Raw genomic sequence first — 20589 nt, 5'->3', positions numbered from 1 at the left:
TTTTTCTTAACATATATTGCATTATTTGTTTCAGAGGTACAGATCTGTGATTCAACAGTCTTGCACAATTCACAGCACTCACCATAGCACATACCCTCCCCAATGTCTATCACCCAGCCACCCCATCCCTCCCACTCACCACCACTCCAGCAACCCTCAGTTTGTTTCCTGAGATTAAGAATTCCTCATATCAGTGAGGTCATATGATACACGTCTTTCTCTGATTGACTTATTTCGCTCAGCATAATACCCTCCAGTTCCATCCACGTCGTTGCAAATGGCAAGATTTCATTCTTTTTGATGGCTGCATAATATTCCATTGTATATAGATACCACTTCTTCTTTATCCATTCATCTGTTGATGGACATTTTGGCTCTTTCCACAGTTTGGCTACTGTGGACATTGCTCCTATAAACATCGGGGTGCACATACCTCTTTGGATCCCTACATTTGTATCTTTGGGGTAAATACCATGTAGTGCAATTGCTGGGTCATAGGGCAGCTCTATTTTCAACTTTCTGAGGAACCTCCATACTGTTTTCCAGAGTGGCTGCACCAGCTTGCATCCCCACCAACAGTGTAGGAGGGTTCCCCTTTCTCTGCATCCCCGCCAACATCTGTCATTTCCTGACTTGTTAATTTTAGCCATTCTGACTGGTGTGAGGTGATATCTCATTGAGGTTTTGATTTGGATTTCCCTGATGTCCAGCGATTTTGAGCACTTTTTCATGTGTCTGTTGGCCATTTGGATGTCTTCTTTGGAAAAATGTCTGTTCATGTCTTCTGCCCATTTCTTGATTGGATCATTTATTCTTTGGGTGTTGAGTTTAAGAAGTTCTTTATAGATTTTGGATACTAGCCCTTTATCTGATATGTCATTTGCAAATATCTTCTCCCATTCTGTTGGTTGTCTTTTGGTTTTGTTGACTGTTTCTTCTGCTGTGCAAAAGCTTTTTATCTTGATGAAGTCCCAAGAGTTCATTTTTGCCCTTGCTTCCCTTGCCTTTGGTGATGTTTCTAGGAAGAGGTTGCTGTGGCTGAGATCGAAGAGGTTGCTGCCTGTGTTCTCCTTTAGGATGTTGATGGACTCCTGTCTCACATTGAGGTCTTTCAACCATTTGGAGTCTATTTTTGTGTGTGGTGTAGGGAAATGGTCCAGTTTCATTCTTCTGCATGTGGCTGTCCAATTTTCCCAACATCATTTGTTGAAGAGACTGTCTTTTTTCCATTGGACATTCTTTCCTGCTTTGTCGAAGATTACTTGACCATAGAGTTGAGGGTCCATTTCTGGGCTCTCTATTCTGTTCCACTGATCTATGTGTCTGTTTTTGTGCCAGTACCATACAGTCTTGATGATGACAGCTTTATAAGAGAGCTTAAGTCTGGAATTGGGATGCCGCCAGGTTTGCTTTTCTTTTTCAACATTCCTCTGGCTATTCGAGGTCTTTTCTGGTTCCATACAAATTTTAGGATTATTTGTTCCATTTCTTTGAAAAAAGTGGATGGTATTTTGATGGGGATTGCATTGAATGTTTAGATTGCTCTAGGTAGCATTGACATCTTCACAGTATTTTTTCTTCCTCATTCACAATTTCAATACACAAAAACACTTGCTAAAAAAAGTTTTGCTGTAGTTATTTGTCAATGAGAGTTCACTTGACCTGACTTCATTTGGCAGCAGAACCAGCCCAAACTTACATTTTATAGGCTGTGTTCATACATTTTGCTGTATAAATATTGATGTGTTTCATTATGAAGTTTTATTCTAGATTATCTTTTTAAAATGTCTACACAATTCTGAAACACATCGGGCCCAAAAGATTTTAGCTTAGAGATTTTGGACATGTAGTAAGAAATAAATTTATAGACTTTATTGAACATGGTGCCCGCTGTAGTTTTGCAATGTAGCAGCCCGAAAATTATAATAAATGTTTATGAAACAATTATTGTTATTTATTCTTCCTGTACTTTTACTACCATACTGGGTTCTGCAGAAGGTTACAAAAGATAAATAAGGTATCATGCTTAAATTCATAGAATTTTAGATTCCACCAGGGAGGTTAGAAAACCCCATAGGTATAACACAGGTAATAAAAACTAAATGTGGTTTGGATCTTGAGGGTAAAAAAAAAAATCATATTAATTAGAGAGACAAAAACAATGAATGTTTTTATGGGGAAGGTAAAATGTTAGATGGACTGCTGAGAATGCATGATTTTAAAAGCAAGAATTGTATTAATGGCTGTTATAAACAAAAAGTATAGAATAAACAATAGTACAATTTAAGGTTCAGGATCCAAGGATACCTTGCAATTACATATAACATTTTTGTGTTCTTTTCTGGGTGGATTGCTCTCATGATATTTTCAAAGGAATTTACTCATGGTGCATACTCCCCACTTGTTTATTCAGTCCCATAAATCACTTTGTCACAGAGGAGAAAATAACATTGAAAATATTTCTTTTTCTGAAGAAATATTACTATTGAGTACTATGCTACAAAAAAATGATTCCTTAAAATTTTATATAAAATACATAACACCAAAGGCTGTAGTAGCAGTTGAGAACCAAAAACCTAAGTTAATTACATTAAAAAAATTGAGCATGAAAATTTAGTTCTTTACATTGTAGGAGTTAAAGGAAAACACAATAGGCTGACAAATTATGTGAAATATGCACTATGTAGTTTATTACTATATGAGGGTCATCCAGCAATAAGAAGGATATTGTGTTTATCTACCCTTCTCAAATTCAGTGGATATGGAAGATCGATAGGGTATCTTTCTAAAATTCTAAATGGGGATAAAATTTAAAAATCCAGGGAAGTAAATGGTTAGAGTCACTGTCTTAAGTATCAATTACTTCAATCAGTCCTTTAAACAAGTGATTGATAAAAGATTCCCTGGAGTTACTTTGTTTTGCTGACAAAGATAAAGCTCTATAAGTCAGATGTGATTTTCAGACAATAATGTTCATATTCTGTTTGAATATTAAACAGTTGGATCTGAAATCTTGACCAAATGTTCATCTTAGCTTTGCACAGATGTCAAAAAATCAAGGAACTGTTTAGGATTCACTCAAGTACCTGAATAAACACTTGTTTGAGGCCTAACAGTTTCCTGTTATGATGAAATGATATTTAAAAGAAAATGTTGGCAGAGAATCCTTTGTGCAAATAAAATCTTAAGTGGAAGAATAAACCAAATAAACAGAGAAAACAGAGTTGTTCTGGTTTGAAAAAGGAATGGGACTGACTTGAGGAGTACAATTTGAAAACCACTCTCCTGGAAGAGATCATGTTTTTGTCTGAAGAATTATAAAGTAATTAACATTTATTCAAATACAAAACATTCTGGAGAGGTAGCATATGGGCACACAAAACACAGAAGTTGCAGTCAGATGCCCTGGATTTGAATCTTGACCCCTGTACTTTGTAGTGACCTACTCATCTGTGAAATATAGATAATAAAAGTACTTCTATCTCATAAAACTCTTAGGAGGATTAAATGACTTAATATAGTAAAGCACTTAGAACAGTGCCTGGGTCATGGTCAAGAGTAGTTAAGTGTTTTTAAATGAATAAGCCTCTTACACAACATCAGGATATGTTAGTGGAACAAACTGCAATTCTTCTAGAGATGTCTAATTGAATACTATGGTGTATCATCCATGGCTTTGGCATAACTAGAGTTGAAGTATTCTCATGTTTACTAACTATACAATGGTTTTTTTTGTTTTGTTTTTTTCTTCTTCCTGATTTTGGATATGACAAAAATGGGGATTATGTACATATTCATCTTTCTAGTTCTAGTATAAGCAACTTTTAAACTGATAAGAACAGATACTACACTTGATCTTAGCCAAAAGGCCGAAAAGCGATAGTATAAGCAACTTTTAAATGTAGTAAGTGTCAACACATGTATCTGGAGTGAATAAATTAATGACTTAAATCATTTTAGCAGCATGATGGAAGCTAATCATGTAGTTCATTTAGAGCTGATTAAAAATAATTATATTCTGGAAAAAGGAACAAGGCATGTACTCAAGGAGGCAAACACAAAAAAACTTACTCAAGTAATGGTATGACAGTGATGCCTTAATAAAAGGATTTTCATACTGCAAGCTGGAACAGCTACTCTGGAAAACAGTACGGAGGTTCCTCAAGAAGTTGAAAATAGAGTTACCCTATGACCCAGTAATTACACTACTTGGTATTATCCCAAAGATACAAATGTAGTGATCTGAAGGGGCACCTGCACCCCAATGTTTATAGCAGCAATGTCCACAATAGCCAAACTGTGGAAAGAGCCCAGATGTCCATCAACAGAAGAATGGATAAAGAAGATGTGGTATATATGTGTGTGTGTATATATATATATAATGGAGTATTACTCAGCTATCAAAAAGGATGCAATCTTACCATTTACATCAGTATTGGTGGAACTGGAGGGTATTATGCTGAGTGAAATAAGTCAGTCAGAGGAAGACAATTATCATATGGTTTCACTCGGATGTGGAATATAAAAAATAGCACAGAGGATCATAGGGAAAGGGAGGGAAAAGTCAAAAGGAAGAAATCAGAGAGGGAGACAAACCATGAGAGACTCTTAACTATACGAAACAAACAGGGTTGCTAGAGGGGAGGTTGGTGGGGGGGGATGGGGTAACTGGGTGATGGGCATTAAGGAGGGCACGTGTTGTGATGAGCACTGGGTGTTATATGGAACTGATGGTTAACTGAATTCTACATCTGAAACTAATGATATACTACATGTTGGCTAATTGAATTTAAAAAATAAATAAAAGGATTATCATACTATGAAATATTATGCAATAAAGAACAAGCCAGGACTATAAATAAACACAGAGCTTCAAGTCATTGTTGCACGAAAAAATGATGAAGAATTATTACATATAGGATACCTTTTATGTATGAACATATGCAAAACAACATTATATACACATACACAGGTTAAAAACTAAGATAGAGGTAGAGAAGAATGGTAGGGAAGGGAACAGATTAGAAGTATTGATCCAAGAGGACTTAAACCTTATTGGTAAGGTTTTTCCTTTTTAAAGGAGAATGTATTATTGTGTTACTTGAGTAATTAAAGTATAATAACTCAAAGGCTGAAGCAGAAGCACTAGCTGTTAGAATTAGCATGAATGTCTTGATACCAATGCCTCCCCGCTCAGATTTTTGCAGTGGTGTTAAGATGCAGGTTCTGAAGAGGCATTAATAATTTGGCAACCCTAAATAAGCAAATACATTAAGCAGATGATCCCCAATGCAGTCTTTCTCCTACTTCTTTTTCAGTAAAATGGAGACGTTAATGGGTCATAATGCAAAATTGTGCTTAAAACCAGCTTACTATTCACACAAAATATTAAACTGAGAGACCTGTAGCATAAATATAAATTATGAGTATTTATTAATAAGAATATTTATTATTTATAAAGTTTAGAAGCCAGTCCAGTGAATTACTTCATGTTTATTTTTAGGATAACAGAAAAACTGTCACAGGGTAGACTCTACTGGAGAGAAAATTAAACAAGATTATTGGCAAATTATCTTCTCAAGAGCCCAAATTTTAATCAAAGAAATTATGGTGGGAGGGATTGTTGGATAATTTTGTGGAGTGCAAAAGACACAGAAAACATTATAGAGCTTTCTAAAGACAGAAAATAATTCATGAATTGGTCCATTAAAATTTGAATGTATAGTTAGAGCAGGCTTCAAAACAAGGAAAGTTCTTAAGGATAAAAAGGAGCATTACATAATGATAAAGGAGTTGATTCTCCAAGAAGATATAACAATCATTAATGTGTAAGATCTAACAACAGAGCATTAAAATTTTGTGACAAGAGCTGATAGCACTGCAAGGAAAAAGAGATGAATCTACTATTATAGTTGGACATTTCAACATCTCTCTATCGACACATCCACTAGGCCAAAAAAAAAAAAAAAAGTCAATGAGGACACAGGTGAACCCAACAACATCATTCAATGGGATATAATTGACGTCTATAGACTACTTCATTCAACAGCAGCAGATTACACATTCTCAAGCCCACATGGAACCTTCACCAAGATAAACCACATTCTAGGTCATAAAACACACTTCAACAAATTTGAAGAATAGAAATTATTAAATGTCTGCTCTTAGACCACAATGAAATTGAACTTTAAACAGAAAGACAACTGGAAAATAAAACATGTGGAGATGGAGATTTTACAACACACTTTTAATTAACACATGATTCAAAGAAAAAAAATCTTGAGAAATTAAAAAAAATTTTGAACTAAATAAAACTGAAGGGATGCCTGGGTGGTTCAGTCAGTTAAGCATCTGCCTTCGGCTCAGGTCATGATCCCAGGGTCCTGAGATCGAGCCCCGCGTTGGGCTCTCTGCTCAGTGGGGAGCCTGCTTCTCCCTCTCCCTCTGCCTGCCACTCCCCCTGCTTGTGCTCTCTCTGACAAATAAATGAATGGGGAGGGTATGTGCTATGGTGAGCCCAGTGAATTGTGTCAGACTGTTGAATCACAGACCTGTACCTCTGAAACAAATAATACATTATACGTTAAAAAAAAAGAAGAAGAAGAAGAAGAAGAAGAAGAAGAAGAAGAAGAAGCAGAAGCAGCTAGCAGGAAGGGAAGAATGAGGGGGGGAAATCAGAGGGGGAGACAAACCATGAAAGACTATGGACTCTGAGAAACAAACTGAGGGTTCTAGGGGGGAGGTGGGTGGGGGGATGGGTTAGTCTGGTGATGGGTATTAAGGAGGGCACGTACTGCATGGAGCACTGGGTGTTATATGCAAACAATGAATCCTGGAACGCCACATCAAAAACTAATGATGTAATGTATGGTGATTAACAACATAATAAAAAATAAATTAATTTAAAAAATCTTTAAAAAAACACAAATTAGCAAAATTGGTGGTATATAGTTATATGTAAGCAGTGCTTACAGGGAAATTTATAGCATTTATAAATACAGCATTAACTGTATATTTTAGAACAGAAGAGCTAAAATTATAATCATCAAAGCTCACCTTAGGGGTGCCTGGGTGGCTCAGTTGGTTAAGCGACTGCCTTCGGCTCAGGTCATGATCCTGGAGTCCCAGGATCGAGTCCCGCATCAGGCTCCCTGCTCAGCAGGGAGTTTGCTTCTCCCTCTCCCGCTCCCCCCTCTTGTGCTCTCTCTCTCTCTCACTCTCTCTCTCAAATAAATAAATTTAAAAAAAAAAAAAAAAGCCCACCTTAGCAAAAAAGAAAAAGAAGAGCAAATTAAGCCACTGAAAGTAGGAAAAAAAAAAGGTCAGAAATCAATGACATTGAAAGCAGGAAGTCAATAAAGAAAAAAACAAAACCAAAAGCTGGCTCTTCGAAAAGATCAATAAAATCAATATAAGCCTCCAGCCAGGCTAATTAAAAAGAGAGAGAACACAAATTACTAATATCAGAAATGAAAGAGGGATAACACTGTAGACCCTATAGACATTAACAAAATAATAAAGGAACACTATGAACAACTCTATGCCCACAAATCTGATAACCGAAATGAAATGGACCAATGCCTTGAGATAGACAATCTGCCAAAGCTCACACAAGAAGAAATAAATAATCTGAATAGGCCTATATCTATTAATGAAATTGAATCAGCAATTAATAACTTTCCAAAACAGAAAGCACCATGCCCAAATGAGTTCACTGGTGAATTCTGCCAAACATTTAAGGAAGAAATCATACCAATTCACCACAATCTCTTAAATAGAAACAGAGGGAATGCTTCATAATTCATTCTATGAGGCCAGCATTACCCTGATATAAAACCAAAGACAGTACCAGAAAACTACTGACTGATATCTCTCACGAACATAGATGCAAAAATCCTCAACAAAATCTTGCAGATCAAATCCAAAAAGTTGAAAAGAAATCCACAACATGACCAAATGGGATTTACCCTAGGCATGTAAGAATGGTTCAACATTTGAAAATTAATGTGCTGCATATCACATCAACAAGCTAAAAAAGCAGTATTACATGATCATATCAATAGATGCAGAAAAAGCACTTGACAAAACTAGAAATGGAAGTGAACTTACTCAACTTGATAAAAAATATCTACAAAAAACCTACAACTGATGTCATACTTAATGGTGAGAAACTAGAAGCTTTCCCATTAGACCAGGAACAAGACAAGAGTATCTCCTCTTACCACTCATTTTCAACACTGGAGTGGAAGTCCTACTAATGCAATAGACAAAAAGAGGAAGTAAAAGGTATCCTCATTGGGAAGAAAGAAATAAAACTATCTTTGTTTGTAGGTGACATGATCTTCTATGTAGAAAATCCAAAAGTACCGATAAAACAAGTCCTGGAGCTAATAAGCAACTATAGCAAGGTTGCAGGATGTAAGGCTAATATATAAATGTCAGTCATTTTCTTATATACTAGCAATGAAAAAATGGCATTTAAAATTTAAAACACTATCATTTATATTAGCACCCCCAAAATGAAGTACTTAAGTATAAGTATAACCAAATATGTACTAGACCTATAGGAAGAAAATCACAAAACTCTAATGAATAAAAAAAAAATAACTAAATAAATGGAGCAACATTCCATGTTCGTGGATGGGAAGATTCAATATTGTTGACATGACTTCTTCCCAATACGATCTACAGATTCAATGCAATCCCAATTAAAACCCCAGAAAATTATTTCATGGTTATTGACAAATGATTTAAAGTTTATATGTAGCCACAAAAGACCCAGAATATTCAACACAATATTGAAGTTGGAGGACTGACACACCTGACTTCAAGAAGATCAATGTAACAGAATAGAAAACCCTAGAAACAGAGCCACATGAATATGTCAACTGATCTTTGACAAAGTAGCAAAGGGAATACAAAGGAGCAAAAACTATCCCTTCAACAAATAGTCCTTAAACAACTGGATATCCACATGCAACAAAGTGAATCTAAACACAGACCTTACACTCTTCATAAACATTAACTCAAAATGGATCACAAACCTAAATATAAGACTCAAAATAAAAAACATATAAGTCCTAAATATAATATAGGAGCAAATGTAGATGACCTTGAGTTTCATTAATGATTCTTTAGATACAATGTTCAAAGTCATGATTCATGAAAGAAAGAACTGAGGAACTGGATTTCTTTGAAAGTAAAATTATCTGCTATGCAAAATGCATTGATTTTCAAGAGAATAAAAAGACACAGAGTGGAAGGAAATATTTGCAAAAGACGTATCTAATAAAGAACTCTTATCCAAAATATATAAGAACTGTTAAAACATAACAATAAGAAAACAACCAGATTAAAAAATGGGTAAAACACCTTAATGGGCTTCTCACCTTCTCACCAAAGATATGTGGATGGCAAATAAGTATATGAAAACATGCTCCACATCATACATCATCAGGGAAATGCAAATTAAAACAATGAGATATTACTATACACCTATTAGAATGACCAAAATCCAGAACACAGACAATACCAAATGATAGCAAAGATGCAGAGTGACAAGAATTTTCATTCATTGCTGGTGGGAATGCAAAGTAGCATAGCCACTTTGGAAGACAGTTTGAAGATCTCCTACAAAACTAAACATCCATAACATGTAGCAATCATACTCCTTGGTATTTACCCAAAGAAATAAAAAAATGAAAAACAAAAAAACAAAAAACCATATGCCCACACAAAAACCTGCTCATGGATCATTATAGCAGCTTTCGTCATAGTTGTCAAAACTTGGAAGCAACCGAAATACATTTCAGCAGGTGAATGGATAAACTGTGTTACATCCAGACAGTGGAATATTATTCAGAACTAAAAGGAAATGAGATATCAAGCCATGAAAAGACATGGAGGAAACTTAAATGCATATTACTAAGTGAAACTAATGGCATTTTGGAAAAGGCAAAACTATGGAGAGAGTAAATAGATCACTGGTTGCCAGGGATTCGGGGGCAAAGAAGGATGAATAAATGGAATACAGAGGATTTTTAGGGCAGTGAAACTACTCTGTATGACACCATAACTATGGATACGTTTTATTGTATATTTATTCAAACCCATAGAATGTACAATACCAAGAGCAAACCCTAATGCAAACTATGGATTTGGGGTGATTATAAAGTGTTCATAATTGAAGTATTCATCAATTGTAACAAAAAATGTACCACTCTAATGGAGGATGTTAATAATAGGGAAGGCTATGCCAGGGCAAGAAGTATATGGGAAATCTCTGTACCTCCCTCTTGATTTTGCTGTAGACCTAAAATTTCTCTTAAAATAATAAAATATTTAAATGAATTTGAATGTTCATTATTTCTCTTTTGGAAGCCATAGCAGGGAGAATATGCTACCAAATCAGTTTCATTTTTAGTCTCTGACACCAACTCTATTCAACTTTTGAAAGAAATACTTTATGCATAAAAATATTTCATTTCTGTCCAGTTTCCTCTGTATTCTACTTATGATGGTGTCTTTCTAAATCTAAAAGATATTTCTCATCATTCCCAGCTTCTGACAGAGGAGTCAATTCTCTAGTTTTCCAGGCATTGCTTAAACTATTCACTTAGCACATCTATAATTCATTATATAAATGCTAATTGATAGAGTGTTTCTTGCTTCCACTATACTGTAAACTCCACTAGGGCTGCAGCTAGCCAGGTCTGTCCCATTTTACTGCATTTTCAACTAGTACCTAGCATAATGCCTAGCACATGGCAGGTGCTCAATAAATACATGGTTATTAATACATGAACAAATCAGATGAACCTAGAGGACATTATGCATGACATAAACCTGACAGAGAAAGACAAATACCACATGGTATCATTTACACGTGGAATAAAAAAAATCAAATTCATAGAAAGAGTAGAAAAATGGTCACCAGGGGCTGGGAAATAGCGGAAATAAGGGGAGGTTAGTAAAAGTGTACAAACTTTTAAGATGAATAGGTCTGAGGATATAATATATAACATGGTGACTAGTTGAGAACATTGTATTATATGACTGAAATTTGCTAAGAGAATAAAACTTAAATATTCTTGCCAAAAAGAAAAAAGATAAATAAGTGAGGGGATGGATGTGTTAATTAACTTGATAGGAGAATTCTTTCACCATATATATCAAATCATCATGTTGTACACTTTAAATATCTCACAATTTTATTTATTTTTATTTTATTTATTTATTTATTTATTTATTTTTAAAGATTTTATTTATTTATTTGACAGAGAGAGACACAGTGAGAGAGGGAACACAAGCAGGGGGAGTGGGAGAGGGAGAAGCAGGCTTCCCGCAGAGCAGGGAGCCCGATGCGGGGCTCGATCCCAGGACCCTGGGACCACGACCTGAGCCGAAGGCAGACGCTTAACGACTGAGCCACCCAGGCGCCCCCTATCTCACAATTTTATTTGTCAATTATACTTCAATATACCTAGAATAAAAATGAGGCTAATAATGTAGTATAATTACAAATCCATCAATACTTACTTAGTGTCTTCTAAATAAGGTTTCACTGTATTACACTATTTCCCCACCCATATTCCATCAAATTTATTCACTACAAATGCTGTCACAGTAAAAAGCATCCAAAGAATAAGAGTTTGGCATCATTAGTTAGGATGATTTAGAACAAATTTACTGAATATCTAGTATATTCCTAGCACCACGCTAGTCACAGTACATACACAGAAAGGCCAATGAGAAATGATCTTTTCCGTCTTACTACGAAGTCATGGCCTGCATTTTTAGAACTGGTTGGGTCATTATGACTTCATCTCCTTGAAAGGTATTAAGGCAATTCCTGACCACTTCCTGGTTCATTCCAAGTCTTAGTAAAGGAATGCAATGGGCTATTCAACCAACTGCTTTTTGGCTAATTCATTTTCTTAGGTTAAGAGAGGTCATCTCTTCCCACCCCCAAACACTCACTTCCTGAGTGGTTTCTCTTTCCTTTTCTTTTCTTTCCTTTTCTGCCTCTTCTATCTTCTGTCTCATACCAAGAGAAACCCAGTTTTCCTGGGTGACTTCTTTACAGGCTTTATTGTCTCTCACTCCCAACTTGGAGGAGAGGTAAAGAAACTGGTTCTTGGTCCCCTATGTCTTCTCATAGCTGTCCTAAAGGTGAAGTTAGTATCATCCATCCATTTATATCACACACTTTTAATCACCCTTCATCTTGCAATCTCCTTTAGGATTCACTTTTACCTTCCTAGATGTTTTATCATTTGGCTCACATTTTTTCTTACAACCCTCTATTGTTCTTCTTTGAAATTTAAACAGGATTTCCTATTAAGAGAAATGTAGTATAATTGAGAGAAATGTAGCACAGATTCTGGAGTCACAGCACTTGGGTTTGAATCCTCACTCTACCACTTCCTAACTATGATTAAGGCAATTTAACATCTCTGGGCTTAGTTTCCTTATTGGTAAATTGAAAATATAATGATTATAAGGATTAAAGGAATTAAAATACCCATAAAACACATAGTCACTGGTACATAGAAAGTACTCTAAAATGCTATTATCATTTTTTAAAAGATTGTATGTATTTATTTGAGAGACAGAGAGCAAGCACAAGCAGCGGGAGTGGAAGAGGGTCCCGCTGAGCAGGGACCCGAACATGGGGCTTGATCCCAGGACCCTGAGATCATGACCTGAGCCGAAGGCAGACGCTTAACCAACTGAGCCACCCAGGTGCCCTGCTATTATCATTATTATCCTTGGTAACAATATCTATATTTTTGACCACCAACTTTCCATTTCTGGACATATTGACATCCACACATAGTTCTACCTTGATCTACCCCTACTTTAGATTTCACACCCATTTCTTTCCAACTGTTAAAATCCTTCTACTCATCTTTCTTAGTCATGAAAATTCCCAGAAACTTCTATTAACTTGTCTTAAATCACTGATTTTATCCCAATTCATTCAAACACTGGCAATTAAACTTCCCAACCTTTAATTTTAATGATTTCCTAATATAATTCTTCAAGTCTTAGTCAGTCAAATCTTAATCTTTTCACTCCTCTTTGGACATATACACTTAAAAGCCCTCCTCAATGCCCAGAGATCAATAATCTTACTTGTTCTCTAGTAACAAAATGAAGTTCATATTTTCCATGAAGTCTTCTCCTGTCATTATAGAATATGCACATTCCATCCTACAACCAACTTCCTCCTGCCTAAACACACTAACTCAGAAGCCATACAAATCTTAACTACTTTATAAATTTGCTTATCTGGGCATTTAGTGAGAATCTCTATTTTATACGCAAAAATACATGCATATATGTTACCTCCTCAACTCTATCATAAGCTCCTTGACAGAAGTGACACCAATTGAAGCTGACAATATACTAGGCATTTATTTCAAAACTTTGCATGTATTAACTCATTTAATCTTTGTAACAACCCTGAGGCGTAGCTATTGTTATCCTCATTTTATATCTAAGGCAGAGAGAGGTGAAGTCAAGGGAAGAATATCTTTGCCACAGATCTAAATATAAGAGTTATAAAATAACTGTTGAATGGGACTGCCTGGGTGGCTCAGTTGGTTAAGCAGCTGCCTTTGGCTCAGGTCATGATCCCAGGGTCCTGGGATCGAGCTCCACATTGGAGCCCTGCATCGGATGCCTTGCTCAGCGGGGAGCCTGCTTCTCCCCTGCCTGCCGATCCCCCTGCTTGTGCCTGCTCTCTCCCTCTCTCTGTATCAAATAAATAAAATCTTTTTTAAAAAATTAAAATTTAAATTAAAAAAAACCCCTGCTAAATGAATGAAATTACTCATATCGTTTTGTAATCTTGCTTTAGTTTCATGAATGACTTATAAACATCCATCTTGAGTTCCTTTTTGTAAATATTGCCAAATAAAGGTACTTCATTTCTACTACTCAAGACTAAAACAGGATCATGCCAACAGTAATGGCCCAACGAATGCTTTCTAAGAGTAAATTTGGAAAGACATTTTATGTGGTTCTGAATACTATTTTAATACTATAAAAGCATTTGTATTTTACTTAGGGTGATCTTGGTTCTATATGCACATTCTGAAGTAACTTCTGAAAATTAAGTAGGATTCATCATATATCTACTTGTGCACACCATCTCTGATTTATAAGCATTGCAGTGAAAGTATCTAACCTATGGTGACTAACAATTAGTTACTAACAAGTTGTGTGCTCTTTGGAAATTCAAATTTATGTCTTTGGCACTTGCTTATCTATAAAGAGATGGAGCTGGGCTAGAAAAAAAACTGGCCTTCAGACGGGATTCTACGGGGGTCATTCACTTATAAAATTAGACTACTCTAAGGAGACTGTAAGAATGAAGGAAATCCTATTAATGTCAAAAGGAATGTTCAAAAAACCAGAACTAAAGTCACATGGAAATGGTAACTTCAATTATGTGCTGGAGAATCTACTCTTCCACACAAAGAACTCCTACTTGTAACTATGACTAAATAATGTCAATAGGAAAGTTGGGGCCACTCTCAGTTGTGTCCCATTTTCTCATGTAGCCTCTTTTCACACAGTGCTTCAATTAATTTAAAATGCAATTAAAACCTCCTGAAGCTTAATACATATGTTCAGTGTCAGTTAAATATATTCATCCTTTGTGGGAAAAAAATCATAATCTAGATAAGTACAAAGCAAATATTCTTTAAGAATAATTAATTTAAGTAGAATTATTACAAATACTACTAATAAATGGTTTGGAATCATTTTTACCAAAAAGGTGTAATAGTTGTAAAGAATCACCTGTTATGCATCTACAAGAATAGTGAATTTAAAATGTCTTTTAGGTTATATTCTTTTGATGCATATTAAATATGCACATCAAACTCCTTTGAAAATTCCATTAAGGTAAAAATTCCCCATTCCTTCCTTTCCTACTTATAAATAGAAGGCTCTTGAAATTAAAAAAAAAAAAAAACCTCACAAACAGGAAGCAAAAAAGCAGGTAATCAGATCTTTTGTTCCCTGTCCAGGTGTGATCTCTTCACTCCAGAGGAAACCCTAAACTCATTTCAGCTCAGTTCAAGTCCAAAATACATTGTGTAAGTCAATTAAAAATCATTAGATAAATACGTAATTTAGATGATTTTAAAAATATGAAGGTCTTATAGCAAACTACTTCTTCAGAAATTGTTATTGTGATACCCAAATTTTTCATTTGCTTTAAACTGTTTACTCCTATCCCCTTATAAAAATATACCAAACAAAAAAGAGAATTTTAAAAATTTGTTTAGAATTACCATTATATAAGTATTACATAAATATGAATGTAGAGAAAAGACAAAATTATGTAGAAAATTTGTAACTGCATCACATATATATATGCACACACATATAAGTACATATACATAATTTCAATGACTTTTACCATTTTTCTTTTGATCAAAATTTTAAATTTAGTATATATTACATATACTATATAATAGAAATATAAAAATACAATTACAGCCAAGCTGTTTCTTTAAAGCTAAATAGGTAATGAACAATAGCAGCATTGTCCCCAAGATTAGTATAACTTGAGTCTAATATTGAAAGGGCTAGTCAAAGAGTATGCAATTAAAATACCCAACCACATTCAATTTTGAGTATTAGAAATAAAAACATTGTTAAAACATAGTCATATATTTTAAGTTATATGGAAAATCACCATTTCTTAGAAGCAAGGGATAATTAAAATCTAAAAAATAATAGATGATCTCGGTTTACAATTAAACCAAAAATAAAGGATCAGGAGAAAGGAACCTACCTTCCATTGCCCTTTTAAAGAAGACCTTACAGCTCCCACAGGTGAGGACACCATAATGACAGCCTGATGCTTCATCTCCACAGATTAAACAAATCTTCTGAGGTAATGACTCGAAGCTGTACTGTGGGCTCTGGCTGGCATCTGAATCCGGCCTTGAAATGCAAAACAAAGTACTCCATTTATTTTTAGGTGCACCACTAGCTAATACCAAAGTTTTCTTAACAGAATTGACAGAGTGAAAGGGGATTTTAAAACAGAACTGAGTGTATACACACCCTTGAAAGACATGCAAATTAAACTTGGTGTACTGTTACTGGATTCACCACATTTGTAAGTTATTAGTCATTCATCAGCAGCACCAACATAAAAGAATAATATATAATTTTATGTTCAGGAAAGCAAAGGTTCATTGGTTTTGTTAAAAACAAATTTCTACAAAACTCCTTATATAGAACAATAAATTTACTCTTTGACAGATGAAATGTTATTCCCTTCCTGTAGCCTGGGTAACTATAAACATGGTTTTAAGGGTTCGGTGGTACTTAGCAATGCTTAGCAACCCCTAATGATTGTTTACTTACACGAGTTTATGTGTTTGCCATTTTAAAGAATTGTTCAGTATATTGACACTGTTTTGCCCATTCACAGCAATAAGATTCTAAAGCGAACATTCTTTAAAACTCCACTACTTCAGTATGTAAATCAAAATGTTTTTGAAAACCTGTGTGAAAAAAGTTGTAGCGAAACCGAAACAATAATAGAATACAGTGCACTGGTAGTGATTGATGTTTAAATCCATAATGTAAACATATTACACATAACTTTAGCCTTGAGATTCGTATGAAAATTGAACCATTAAATGTCCCAATCCGTGAAGTTATGCTTTCAGTTCTGGCAAGCTACCATACATCAACTACCACCCCTCCAGGAGGATCCGTGCCTTAAAGTCTCTGCTCCAAGAAAGACAATCCCCATAAATGTCCTTCTAAGAAAATAACCATTTTATAAAGCCCCCAACTCGCTGCGCTTTTCCCGCTCCACTGCGGCACCTAGAATGACGTTGCACTTTTTAAATTAGGGCTAGTTTTGTCTCGAAATCTCGCAGATTTGGAAAGTTTAGAAAATATTTTTGAGGAGGCACGCTCCAAAAACGGCATATTATGCGCCCCCTTTGTGTCCCTAAAATAGTAAGGAGAGGAGGGAAGAAAAAGGAAACCAAATTACCCTTGTGCCCCGCCCCGACCACCCATCCTCTTGAGGCCACTCGGGTGAGTGGGACCCTGAGGGCCAGGAGCTAGCGGCGACGGACTGGCTGGACCGCTATTCGCGAGACTCCTAGGAATCCCCGCGCCCCGCCCGGGGCCCTCACCTCAGGTAGTTGAGATAAGGCTGGTAGACCTGCGGTAAGCCCTCTTTGAGCACCGCGGCCTGGTAGCCGAGCTGCGGGAGCCCGTTGAGGCTGAGCTGCGGGTAGAGCGCAGGGGCCGCCCCCGCAGCGACAGCCGAAGCCGAGGTGGAGGCACCGTCCCGGGGCAGCAGGCAGGCGCCTGCCCCTGGCGCCTTACAGGGCGGCGGAGCAAACGGGCCCTGCTGTGGCGGTGCGCCCTCTGCTTTGTACAAGATGCACTCTAGGGTCGACCCCGACGAGGACACCGAGGAGACAGAGGCACTGGCGGGTGCGGCGGCCGCCACCGCCGCTTCCGTGGGTCTGGACGATGGCGCTCGCGGAGGTAGCGGCTGCAGAGCCAGCGGCAAATCCGGAAAAACAGCGGGATTAGGACCCGCCACCAGGTACTGCCGCTGGGAGCGCGCAGCTGCCTCGGTGCCTTCCTCTTCCTCCTTGATCTTCAGGGCAGGCGGCTGGAAGTCGCCATAGAGCGGGAACCCATCGTCCTTGGGCTCGGCGTCGGGCGGGTATGCACAGTCGGAGAAGTCGCTGGCAGCTACCTGGGTGGACGAAGCCGAGGGCGAGCCCCGCGGCGGGGCAAAGGCGCTGACAGCCGCAGCCCCGCCGTCATAGTTCTCCCCTTCCAGCAGTTGCCGGGTGCGGGCGGCCAGGAAGGCCGAGTTGAGGGGCAGAATGGGCACGTGGATAAAATCCATCATCGTGGTGGCCAGCGGGGAGCACCCGGGCGCCGCGGGCGCGTCCTGCTCCGCCAGGGAGACCTTGGGCGCCAAGAAGCGGGAATCTTCCTTGGGGACCAGGGTGACGCCTCCTGTGGCCACTCCAGGAGCGGTGGCCGCAGCTCCTCCTGCAGCTACTGTGCCTCCCAGAGGCCGGGATTTGCCTTTCAGAAGCGGACCCACAGAGCCCTCGGACTCGAAGCCATCCTCCTCCTCTACGTCCACCACAGCGGGCTGCGGTGCTGGTTTCACTGCGGCCCCCCGCCAAGGATGGTTCCCAGAGTTCAGGGGCAACAGCTGCCGGGACGGTGACAGGCCCCTGGGCAGCACTTTATGGGCAGTTGCCCTCCCGGAGCTGTCGCCAGCCTTGTTCTCTGGCCGGCTCATGAGCGGGGACGACACCCCCTGGGTGGTGGGGGCAACCCGGGGTTCTTCGGGAAGCTTGGAGCCAAACAGGCACCAAGGGCTGGTGGGCTCACAAGCAGGAGGGCTGGCGTGGCTCTGCCCCGGGCCTGCGGGCTCCAGTAGCGTGTCCAAGACACTGTCCAGCAGCCCTCTGTCTTTTTCTGGAGGTCTAGAGCTGTCAGCTCCTGCACTGCTTGTGGCTTCTACTCTGGGATACGCCCCCTCCACGTCTGACAGCGGCTGCTGGTCCTGGGTCTTCCCGTCCGCGTTCTGTCCCTGGCAGGGACGAGGGAAGAGCAGCCCGTCTAAGGAGATGGGTATGGCCGAAACTACAGGCGAGGGGTCCGAGATCTGACTCGCCTGGAAGGAGCCAGCGTCCCGGCGTCCCGAAAGAGGAGATCCTACCGGTGTGGGCGCGCCGCCTGCCACGTGGGAAGCCTGGGAATCCTTTGCCCTCGGCTCTGTCATGACGACCTGAACTCCCCTTTTCCTCCTCCCCTGTCTGTAAGGAGGAGGGATAGGGGAAGGAGGAGGAGGTGTGGGAAATATAGGAGCAGCGGGAGGAGAAAGTTAAGTTGAATTTGGCTGGACTCTGTGGGGCGGGGTGGGGAATCTCCACCTCCCGGGTCGGAAGGGGGCGGCGCTGGTCAGCTACTGCCTTTGCCCTCCATCTGGTAGGCAGAGGAAGGGTGGCAGTCAGGTGGGGAGAGCAGGAGAAGGTAGTCTCCTAGCTGGGAGAGTTCTCCGACTTCAGTCGGAGGACGGGAGGCGCAGAGTACTCACAATTCCGGCACGCGAGTGGCGGTGACTTCGAAAGCAATTATGTGCGCGGCTCTCTCTCCCGACTTTTTCTCCGGCTTCAAAGCGGAGCGTGTCTTGTAGCTCCCAATCCCTGACTGCGTTCCGCTTTCCTTCTCACTAAAACCCTGGGACTACTTGGACTTCTCGCTACAGCCCATTCTCAAAAACAGTCGGGTTTCTGCCTGCTCCCAATAAATAGCTGGCGACAATCATCCCTGGAGCTCTCACGTTTCTCGGCAGTTCAGGAGGACGAGACGTCTGTACTTATATATTTCACTCAAGTGCTGAGTGAAACTAGTTTGCATTGAGAATGCTGCTTACACAGCATATCCTCGAACACAAATAATACTAAGCTTAACTCGAGTAATGACAGCTATAGCCTGGCCCCACCGCTTTCTAATGACGCCTCCGCCCTATTGGGATGCCCCGCCCAAAGCCCCTCCCTACACTAATGACGCACCTGATCTGAAATTCTGGATTTGGTATCCCCAACCACTAGTCTGAATTCCACTCTGAAGGGCAGGTGCTGTGGAATGGAACTTCATAAACATATTAAGATATTTTACTACCAATTAAGAATCATGCTCAATCTAACTGGAAAAACGAATGGATTCTTTCAGGATTTCAGTTTTGTAAAGATTTAACATCGAGAAAGATATTTGGCTATGTTAAAGAAGGTATCAAGGATGATCCTAAATAATATAAAAGAGATTCTCTCTGTTATGACTTCCATGAAAGTGAGTACTTTCAAATTTCTCTTAATACAACCAAGATGTCCTGCTCCTTTGGAACAGTCCTCAATGTGGCAGAGAAATTGGGGAGTGGAAGATAGTTGATAATACCTCTTCACCGGTTCTGAAGTTTAGATGTTGTGTGTCGTATTTTGATTTGTCTAAGGAATTTATTCCAACTTTTATTAACTAGCACTTTAAGGAAAGTTTCCCTTAGCTCCAGCTTATATTCTGTGCTACATCATAAGTCCCTCAATAGAGATGGTGAATAGTATTTTCTCCCCCAACATATTTATTCTTAAAAAATAATTATCTTTGAGGTTTATTGTTTAAGTAGATCACCTCTTATTTTATAAGATATAATAGAGATGGGGGAGAATATTGCAATATATTTGAGGTACAGAATCATAAACTAACAATCTCTGCTGAACGCAAGAACATTGGTTATCTTGATGTCATCCTAAATACCATGTTCAAAACTGAATTAATCATTTAAAAAGTTCCTCAAGATCCTATCTGTGCTGATGCCCCAGAGGTTCTCTCAACCAGATATAGAGAATACAGTGGAAGACTCCAAGACTCCAGGATGGGCAGAACCACTAGAGGTAAGGATCTTGGACCCCTAAATCACCTGGGGCAGGTCTACATGAGTGAGAAATAAAGCTATATGATGTAGGCCACTGGATTTTGGAATTGATTATTCTAACAATTAGC

At 38.7% G+C, this 20589-nt stretch overlaps 1 protein-coding gene and 1 pseudogene across 2 annotated transcripts in view; both read right to left on the bottom strand.

Annotated features, from left to right (window-relative positions):
- The window catches only part of PGR (progesterone receptor), a 98760-nt gene extending 79949 nt beyond the window's left edge, over window positions 1-18811 (bottom strand). For both annotated transcript variants that reach the window (XM_032426324.1, XM_032426325.1), the window contains exons 1-2: window positions 17184-18811; window positions 15815-15966 (exon numbers count right to left, since the gene is read on the bottom strand). In XM_032426324.1, the coding sequence (XP_032282215.1) occupies window positions 15815-15966; window positions 17184-18811 (1780 nt within the window). The remainder of the gene's footprint in view (window positions 1-15814; window positions 15967-17183) is intronic.
- Window positions 3760-3881, bottom strand: LOC116645934 (annotated as a pseudogene).
- Window positions 18812-20589: the final 1778 nt, after the last annotated feature.

The sequence above is a fragment of the Phoca vitulina genome, unplaced genomic scaffold, assembly GCF_004348235.1.
Source record: "Phoca vitulina isolate PV1807 unplaced genomic scaffold, GSC_HSeal_1.0 scaffold34, whole genome shotgun sequence".
Classification (NCBI taxonomy): Eukaryota; Metazoa; Chordata; class Mammalia; order Carnivora; family Phocidae; genus Phoca; species Phoca vitulina.
The sequence above is the reverse complement of the archived record's forward strand: the minus strand, read 5'-3'. Positions and strand labels throughout refer to the sequence as shown.